Source organism: Olea europaea, chromosome 10 (genome assembly GCF_002742605.1).
Source record: "Olea europaea var. sylvestris chromosome 10, O_europaea_v1, whole genome shotgun sequence".
Taxonomy (NCBI): domain Eukaryota; kingdom Viridiplantae; phylum Streptophyta; class Magnoliopsida; order Lamiales; family Oleaceae; genus Olea; species Olea europaea.
Window position 1 is genome coordinate 3,040,576 of NC_036246.1, and position 9,851 is coordinate 3,050,426.

The 9,851-nt window shown below is 30.6% G+C and overlaps 1 protein-coding gene across 1 annotated transcript; it reads left to right on the forward strand.

The window, feature by feature from the left end:
* The first annotated feature begins 1,222 nt into the window (after nt 1-1,222).
* LOC111400898 (transcription factor PRE1) lies at nt 1,223-3,205 on the forward strand. The gene is made up of 2 exons (XM_023028352.1): nt 1,223-1,562; nt 2,745-3,205. Exons 1-2 carry the CDS (start codon nt 1,440-1,442, stop codon nt 2,895-2,897), a joined length of 276 nt encoding a protein of 91 aa, XP_022884120.1. The 5' UTR covers nt 1,223-1,439; the 3' UTR covers nt 2,898-3,205.
* Nucleotides 3,206-9,851: the final 6,646 nt, after the last annotated feature.

Sequence of the window (9,851 nt, forward strand, 5' to 3'; positions counted from 1 at the left end):
CAATTTTGCTTGCTAAAAAAGGTATGTTGTTTAAATGATATACCGGTACTCAATATGAACAAAGTTACTCGTGTAAGATATTTATGTTAAAACACATTTGTATATCTCGTCTTTTAATAATTGCAATATACACGCCAAGTTGAAAGAGAAGAAACAAGACCTATTAAATAGCAATAGAGTCTAACTAATTACGTTATCAATCTAGAACGTACACATGGACAGTGGTTCTTCATTTCAATATAAATTCTAAGTTGAAAATGGGTAAACAAGGCATAGTCAACAAACAATGAAGTCTAACTTTATTTGTCACGTCATCATCGAGACACATTGTAAAGGCAGTAAAAAAGTGGAACTTCGAGTCTTGAAGTCCCACTATAGCACGCACCATTGACCTGTTACTCTATAAGACAGTTGATGCAGAGGTAATGATATTCTATAAACATTATAAGTCATAAATATTTCAACTGTGACTTCAACTTCATTATTAATATTTAAGGGTGTCACCAATAGTACTCTTGATCCCTGTTAAGGTTGTAGATTGGAGACGTAATAAAGAAAGAAAATCTTGAAATTGACAGATTTCAACCACCAACCTAAGTCAAGATGAAATAATATATAATCAAGGGGATAACCCCCTCTTGATATTGAAATTATTCAATGTGAAGGGGATCATCCTACATTTGCAAACTGATTCAACACCTCAGGTATTAGTTCAGATTAGATAAAGTTGCAATAACTTTTGACACTTCATGGTTGGACCCGGTTTGAGTCTATTGTTTCCGATCATTTGATATTTTGAAATGTTTGACATCTATATCCGGGTATGCCCAGAATAGTTGTACCTATTTTTTGATCAATACAAATTTATTTACCAGATAAAAAGATAATGTATAATCAAACCCTTGTAACCAAGTAAATTTCTTGGAACATGCTCAAGTTCAAATTGCGTAGGATATAGGGTTATCAAGATGATCACATGGTCTTGTTTATTGAGACATACACATGAAGGCCCACATTTTTATTACAGAAGAACAATCAAATTACTTTTGAACCGATGTGAGATCAAGCCCACATTGGAAACACAAATTAAATAAAAAAAAAATATATAGATTTATGAGAACGAGACTTAACTTGTATTTATTTATTATTGTATGTATATGCATGACTTTCTCTTTTCCTCCAAAACTTTCTTGCTTATTAATAAGAAGCCCTACAACACTGCTTTCTTCAGTCTCTTGTCTTCCTCATATCCAACATATTGCTTTCCGTACTAGCGTTCTCTCTTTTTCCCTTCAATATCTCATTTCTCTGTGATCTCTTTCTTGTGGTCCATTCCTCTTTCTAACATCTTATAACAATCCATATTTCTGCTTTGCATTTCTTATTCTTCTGCGTCATAGTTTCTCAAGAAGAAAGAAGTCACTATACATCTTTGAGATATGTCGAGCAGAAGATCGAGGGAGTCCTCATCAAGTTCGAGGATTACTGATGATCAGATCATTGAACTTGTGTCCAAATTGCAGCAACTTTTGCCCGAGATTCGTAATAGGCGCTCCAACAAGGTATGCAGTATTACACCATACTGAACTTGACCGTGTCTACATTGTTAAAGAAAACAAATTAGAAAAAGCATTAAATTTCTGCATAATGTAACGTAAATTCATGCTTATATTATTCAAGTGCCATATATATATATATATATATATATATATATATATGGAAATGTTTATAAAGTCAAACTATATAAATATAAACTAACAATGCCAACTGTGAAGAGTTATGTAGCATGACCTTCACGTTAGGGAACGCATAAAAAATTAATTATTTTTGTTTTTTTTGTATGGTTTGGACTCTTGAATTCTAAATTCATTAACGTCACCTAGTCTCTCTCATCTCCATGCATGTATTATTATATACTTAAAGATTTTTTTGATTGATAAATATAAATTACGGATAAAAAAAAAATATATTTTTCAAATGAATGAAAATATTATTAACTCCCATACTAACCAATCGATAATGATCTTGCACATACCACAGGCACACAGTGTGAAATTTGTATTTTATGACAGTAGAAATGCTTCGTGACAGTGTTAAAATTTGAATACTGACCGAAATAAACTTTTGTTGAAGACTATACATTATAGCATTTTTAGTAAAGGGGGTATTACCTTTTATTCTAGCTGTCGTTGAATATTCTTTCTTGGGTCATGTATGACTATGAGAAAACAGATATAAGGTATACGCCTGAGAAAATTGCAGTATGGCTTCTTCGATTTCTCTGGATAGAGAGAAATATGACCAACAATGGTTCAAAAGTATATAAAAAAAATTTCTTCTTCACAGTTCTTAATATTAGATAGTGTCCATAAATCTTATAATGAGTATATAAAAATTCTTAAAAGAATTTCAATGGGACTTTTTCTTAAAGCAATAACATGTTGATCTAGTCGTTATTGGAGCCACAAAGGAATCTAAATTGATTTGTTTACGCTGATAAGCTCCAATTGCGTAATAAGAATTAGAAACAAAAGAGGTTCTTTTTTTGTGCACTTATAGTTATTATTCTTACTTCTTTGATTTTCATAGTTTCAGTGATTTCATGGATTATACACAAATACCTCGACGACTCCTGCTTTTTAATATGTAGAGTCCAACACGCAAACAAATTATATATATATATAGATATCTCTATAAATTAAGTAGAAGTAAATACATATAATGAAATTATTTTTGTTGAGCAGGCATCAGCAAACAAGGTACTTCAGGAAACATGCAACTACATTAGAAGTTTGCACAAAGAAGTGGATGATCTGAGTGAGAGGCTATCACAGTTACTTTCTACTGTAGATGCCGACAGTCCCGAGGCTGGGATAATTAGGAGTTTAATAATGTAATAATATATAAGCTTATTATTATTATTATTATTATTATTATTATTATTATTATTATTATTATTATTATTATTATTATTATTATTATTATTATTATTATGTACGAGGTGGCTGTAATTTATCAGGGTATTTATTAATCGTGTAACTTAAGGATTTAACTAAATAATTCTAATTCTCCTAGGTTTGGCCCCTACCTATCTAGGCCAATCAGGCATTAGAACCAAAATATTAGATTTAAGTGTCTGTGGAAATAAACTTATGTTGTAATTGAGTTGCATTAGTAATTAATTAAAGATATTGTTATGTATTTCCGTTTACGTGTAAGTAGATGACACAATTTTTAATGAATGAGTGATGATATTTGAATGGATGATCTTAACGAATCACCTCGTTTAAAAAGCAAAAGATTATGCTCTCGGATAAGGGATACATTTATTTAGTTTAATGTTGCCTTAATTAGCACCTCTTAATGTGTATAATGAATTCCCTCCCCAAAGAATCCTTTGACTCGTAGGGGGTTTACTCTAGAGTCGATAAACTCAAAAAGCGGCGTAGTTGTCTTTTATTTTATAGAGGTCGGGTTTACCCTTAACCAGTATCTCACCCATCAAATATATTGAGAATATACATATAATAATGCATAGAAGTGAATAAAGAAAGGCTTATCCAACTTAATGATGTTGGCATTTCCGCATCCTGCACATGCATCATTGCACTTTTCAAGCCCTTAATATTGATATCTGGATCCCAAATTGACTGATTCTCATGACTTTGTCACTTTAATGATTCAACACGTGCATATTCTTTATAAATAAGTGGTGGTAAAACCAAATATATACTTAAGTCATTAGACAAAATATAATTTTATTTATTTAAACTGTTTAAATTGGATGTAAATGTACCGTAAGATGTTAAGATAACAAGTAAGCATGTCGAATAGCAATACTTATGGTTGCATTGCTAAATTTATTAAGCTTCCAATGCAATGGGAAGTTGAGCAAGTGCATATAAATAAATAATTTTTTCGTTTATTAATTAACTTAAAATTATAGATAAGATGATAAAGTTAGTATTATAGACAAAAATATATAGTTCAAGTATCTCAACACTTTGTTGTGAAAACTTAATATATCAGACTTTCAGTGACAATCCATACATGATTTCTAAAGTAAAGTAAGTTGGTGTTAGTTGATTTCGGAACGAAGAAGTTAGAAGTCATAACATATCGCAGATGAGACCTCTATATATATATATATATATATATATATATAATATTTCGAATTGTGAATAATAAACCTGATTTACTTTGTTAACCGACATAACCTCAATTACTTATTACTTTAAGTTAAATATTTTCTTATATTGCATTATATTCAACATGTTTTTATTGAAATGAATTGATATATAATTCCAAAAGCTTAACTTATTTGGCGGATTAGCTAAATTCCTTATGACTCAATTTGTTACTTTATGTCTAAATGATATAAAACTTTCATTTAGTTGCAATTGAGGATTCATTGTGCGTCTATATGGCTTAATTTTGGACCTAACTCTGATACTACTTTATACTTTAGAAATTTAAAGTTTCTTCACAAAAAGTTAAGATATTAGGTGAAGTATCTCAATCTTTTATAAGCTCATAATTTAATTCATATCTAATTAATGTCGAACTTTGTTCGCCCTCTCTTCGACATTCGATCCGGATCATGGTCCACTCGATCCAGTTCGAGGTTAATTTGTCCGACTTATAGCGAGCTTTGACTAAGTTGATCGACTATAAGGAAAGAAAAAAGTTATTTAGTTAAACAGTCTTTCAAGAAAATGCCACGACATGATTTCCTTGATTAAAGCAAAAAATGTTAAATCTTTGATTAAACATCTTAATTAATTGTGGTTTGCTAGACAAGTCGGCACCCCGTCTAGGAGAGAAAACGACATCGCTTTCTAGCTTAATCTTATGTCTAATCAAAAATAGTATCTTAATTAATTGTCATAAAGAAGAGACTGTCGCTATAACATATTATTTGATTATTAATTACTGATTAGGACCATTGAGATTTGCCACTAGAAAATATTATTGTCGCCCAAGGAGACGACAGCAAATCCATTGATAACATGTCATGTTAGCATTTTAATTGAAAATGAGTTTCGATTAAAAGAAATTTGTATTATTGTAGGACAAAAATGATGTCTCGCCAGTTGGGAAAATTTAACTATTTTAGCATGGCATTTGGTTGATGTTAGGTAAGTTGAATTGAATAGAATTAAACTCATGAAGTACTGTCCTAATGCTCATGATCTTATTCATTAATTCACTCCATATTTGAAATTTTTTGCAACTTTTTTTCTAATGGGTGCGTATAACATTTAACGTGACCAAATCATATAATGTGATTTTTCCACAAATTATCCTCCACCGGCATGACTCTAATTAACGAATTTCAGAAAATTTTGTAAATCCAAATTACAAAAAATAAAATAAAATGGATTTAATGACGACTATGTTTCTATTCTAAGAATTAAAAAAACAAAGTAAAATCAAAGTTAAGATTTGCATTTGAGTTTTGTGGATTTTTTTTTTCTAAGCATATATCTTACCAAGGGATAATATGAGATGAGTGAACGCTCAATAAGCAAAACTCTATGCACATGATGCATGTTGATGATATACATATGCATTACTTTAAAATGAAAGTCATTTCTCAATAAATATCATCATTCTTTCATTTCTTTAAAAATATTAATGTTGAGTCACTTGTTGTATCGCCTATAGCCAATCAGAATGCACTGGGCCTTGTTATTTGGAACCCAATCGAATTCTACTTGTAGAGTTGTAGTACCGCAAAGCGGTTAACATTAACATTGAATATTCATTATTCATCATTTATCATTGAACATTAGTTGAGTACTCCGATCCCCCACACCCCATTTCTCACTCACACCTTTATGGCATAAACATGCATCTCGTAACTAAAACATTTGAGATACATATCTTTAAACATTCATTAAGTCATGACATTTAAAAACATTTTATTCGTTGAAACTTCATGTATACTTATGAATGCATTGACGTGCATGAGTATGCATGAAATATTCGTGACATAAAACGTAATAATTAAATATCATGTTCACATAATAACAAATTTAAGTAACACATTCATACACTTATATAATGTTTGAGCGACATTAATTTGAAAGAATGTATTTTAGAATAGTAGATTGATGGAAAATATGTGGTTAAAAAATGTAAAAAAGTTTTGAATTTCCACATAATATTATTTTATTAAAAATATATGGTTGAAATAATGTCAAATCATTGCTGAAGAATATATATATATATATATACAGGGTCTCAATAATATCACGTGTCATGAAGACAATGGAAGATTAACTTACTTAGAACCCTTAACAATTTTGGGAAAAATTCATATATAAGAGATTAAATATGGTACGTTTCAAAACTAAGAAACAAAGTTTAAAATTTCAAAAATCAAATTTTTTTTTAAATTTTATTTATAAACTAATTAATTAAACATATATTTTATTAATTAAATATATTAAGATCACGGTTTTATACAATTTGATCACAAATGATAAATTAATTGGTCACAAATTATTTCTAGATCACAATAAAAAAAATTTATAGGTCACAAATTGTTTCACGATCATAAATAAAAAAATTATATGTCAAAATTTATTCATGATTACAAATTTATCAAATTAATAGGTCATGTATTATTCATTGATCACAAATCACAAACTTTATAAGTCACAACTTATATTATGATAAAAAATATTTAATTACTTATTCACAAATTAATTTTCGATCACAAATAAAAAAATTTATAGGTCACAAATTATTTTTTGATCACAAATATCAAATTAATCGTCCATAAATTATTTTGCAATCCCAAATTATCGAATTAATTGATTAAAACTTACCAAATTTTGAGTCACAATTAAACATTCTTTTTAGGTCATATACTATTATTAGTCACAACAACACCCAAATAATTGATTTCAAAATTTTCTTCCCTTTTCCACCGCCACCACCCAATCGTTATCGTCGTTGTCGCCGTCACCACTACCAACAACATAATGACAGAGACACCACCACCATCACCACAACGTTGCCACCACCACCACCAAAACGCCAACACTCAAAGTGCACCACCTACACTGCTACAAACCTGACTACACCCAAATAATTGAGTACAAAAATCTCATCTTCCCTCCACTGCCACCATGCCACCACCTAGCTATTACCATCGTCGCCACCACCAATGCTATAACAACACAGACAACACCACCATAACGCCAACACCCAAACTACAACGCCTACTCTGGTACGAACCTCCAACATCCCCAACATTGTCGCGACCACCAACATCGCCTCTGCACCACCAAGGCCATCAGCAGTACAGCCACCACCCAATTTTAAATTACAAGCAGGGGCTTGTAATTTGAAAATTTTCATTATAGGCCCTTGTCCCCATATTCATACCCAATGCCTAAATTTTTTTCCTTTTCTCTATGGTCCCTGGTACCGTCGCCACTCTCTTGTCGCCAAACAATGTTACTATGAAGCATCATCACAAGCTACCTTTTCCCAGCACCTACAGTGTCAAATCTATCGTTCACATAGTCAGAAGCCACGATTCAAGGTGTTGTTGTCAACATTAGCGCCAACTGCTACAAAGTAGTGTTGCAACGTACAGAGTCGCTTTAGTGAGGTAGCATCGCGGTGCTATTCAGCTAGCACCGTCACATAGCAAGTGTATCATCGCCATTGTGTAGAGACCATGTGACGCAGCCACGCGCAAAGGTATGAGCATCGCTGTGAGTACTACTCGATCGAAATCTTTTGGTGGCAATCTTTCGATGACGATAAGAGTAGAGAGAGAAGGGAGAGAGGTCTTCTAACTGATTGCCCGTCGTGTGAGAGAGGGGAGACGAAGAGACGAAAAGAAAATATTAGTGATTGGGTTAAATTTGGTAGGTTGGATGGAATTGGGGTAGGGTAAAATATTTTATAATATTAATATTAATAATTGAATTATTATCTGATTTACGAATAAGTAAACCGTTTATCTCATTTTTGAATTACAATTTTTAAAAATCTGCCTTGGTGTAATTTCTTCTCTTGCTAATTACTTGAATTGTTACATGGGCTTGGTATAGCCCATGACGAAATTAAAAGCCCAATCTACTAATATAATGTATTGTAGGTCAAAATTGGTGGAGATATACATACAAAGGAAAAAAAACGTGGCTGCACGATTGAAAAATTGCAAAACAGTTGCTGCTGGACAGAGACAAAAAACATGGCTATCGGAAGGGAAAAAGGATTTTTTTTTTTTTTTTTCAATCTTTAGATGTAGATTTACACAGTCTTCTCCACATAGTACAAATTGAGAATTTCTCTAAGTGAATTTTTTTGGATACTTTAGTTGGGTGAGGTATTCAAAATGGTTTTTTCACAAGTTTCATCAAACTAGAGGTTTGGGAGTGAGATTATTGTTCTCTTAGAGTTTGATCATGGTTGTATTTTCTTAATTTGTTGAGAACTCAAGTTTTGAGTATAAACTTGAGTATTGTAAACTATTTTATTATAGTGGATTTGATTGGAGTTGTCTTATGATTTTTTTCCCTCTACAATGGAGGTTTTTTTACGTAAATTTGTGTGTTCTTTTTTTATTGCTCTCTTGGTATTTAATTAGTTGCTTGTTTTGATTGTAAATTTACTCTTGCTTGAATAACTTTCGAAGTATAGAATTGTAATTAGATAACGAGTGTCGTCTTTTAAACTGTGAAGAAAAAAATTACTTGATGTTTATTTGTAAAATTACGTGCAGAATATTTTGTTTGCTATTAGCATGAGCTGTTAGTCAAAAATTTAATAAACTTGTAATTTTCCGATAATTTTGGATTGAGAATTGTTATGAGGTGTAATAAATTTGAACTTTAAAATTTTTTTTACAAACTTTCGAAGTGATCGACTTCTGTAGATTGAGACCGTGTTTGGCATCTCTTAAAAGTTGATTAAAATCAAAATCAACAATAAATTTTAATTACATATTTCATTGGATCCACAATTTTTGTTAACACTTCAACAACAAATTTAATTAACTTTTACCAAAATCTACTAAAAATCTTATTTTTAGCTACATCAAAATATGGCTTGATGAACTTTTACGAAATCATCGAAAGTCTTTCATAGACTTCTATATACTATCATTTAAAGACTTTATAGATTTTTCTAGATTCAATTTGACTTTTTTAGATTTTCTCGATTATACTACACATAATTATTTTATTGAATTATGTAGGTATGCGTTACATTGTCATAATATTCTCAATCGCTATTTGCATGACAAAATAATCCAGAACATAGAGTAAAAAAATCATATCTCTCATCTCAATATATATATTTTTTAAATCACCTCAATTAGAAAAAAAAAAACAATCAAATTAAAACACACACACACAACATAAAAAATATATAACATTGCAATACACTTTCATTAAAAAGAAAAAAAAAATCTCTAATGTTCAATTCTGACAATATGTCCAAAACATGTAGAAAATTAAAAAAAAAAATTAATTAAGCAACGAATATATAAAATTAAATTGCCAATTAATCTATTTTTATTAAGATTTTAATTAAAAAGCAATCATTTTCCATAGAAAATTGGAAGAAACGATGAAAAAGAAGAGAAAAACCTTGTAAGAATTTTTATTTTTATATTGTTGATTTTTTCATAGAAAAAGAGAATATGATAGAAAAATGAAAGAGGAAAAAAAGGAAATGAGAATAATACTAAGAACAAGTTGAAGATGAAAAATATTAACTTTTGGTAGCATGAGAGCTAGTAGAATGATAAGGAAAAGAGAAATATTGTAGCTTGAAAGGCATTTTTCCTTCCCCCCCACCCCCCCCCCCCCCCGCCCCCCCCC

What these genes read in the sequence shown, in the direction of transcription:
- LOC111400898 (XM_023028352.1), top strand. Translation starts at nt 1,440, where the DNA reads ATGTCGAGCAGAAGATCGAGGGAGTCCTCATCAAGTTCGAGGATTACT. An exon ending in GTAATAGGCGCTCCAACAAG is followed by an intron (nt 1,563 to 2,744) that starts GTATGCAGTATT and finishes TTTGTTGAGCAG; the next exon opens with GCATCAGCAAACAAGGTACT.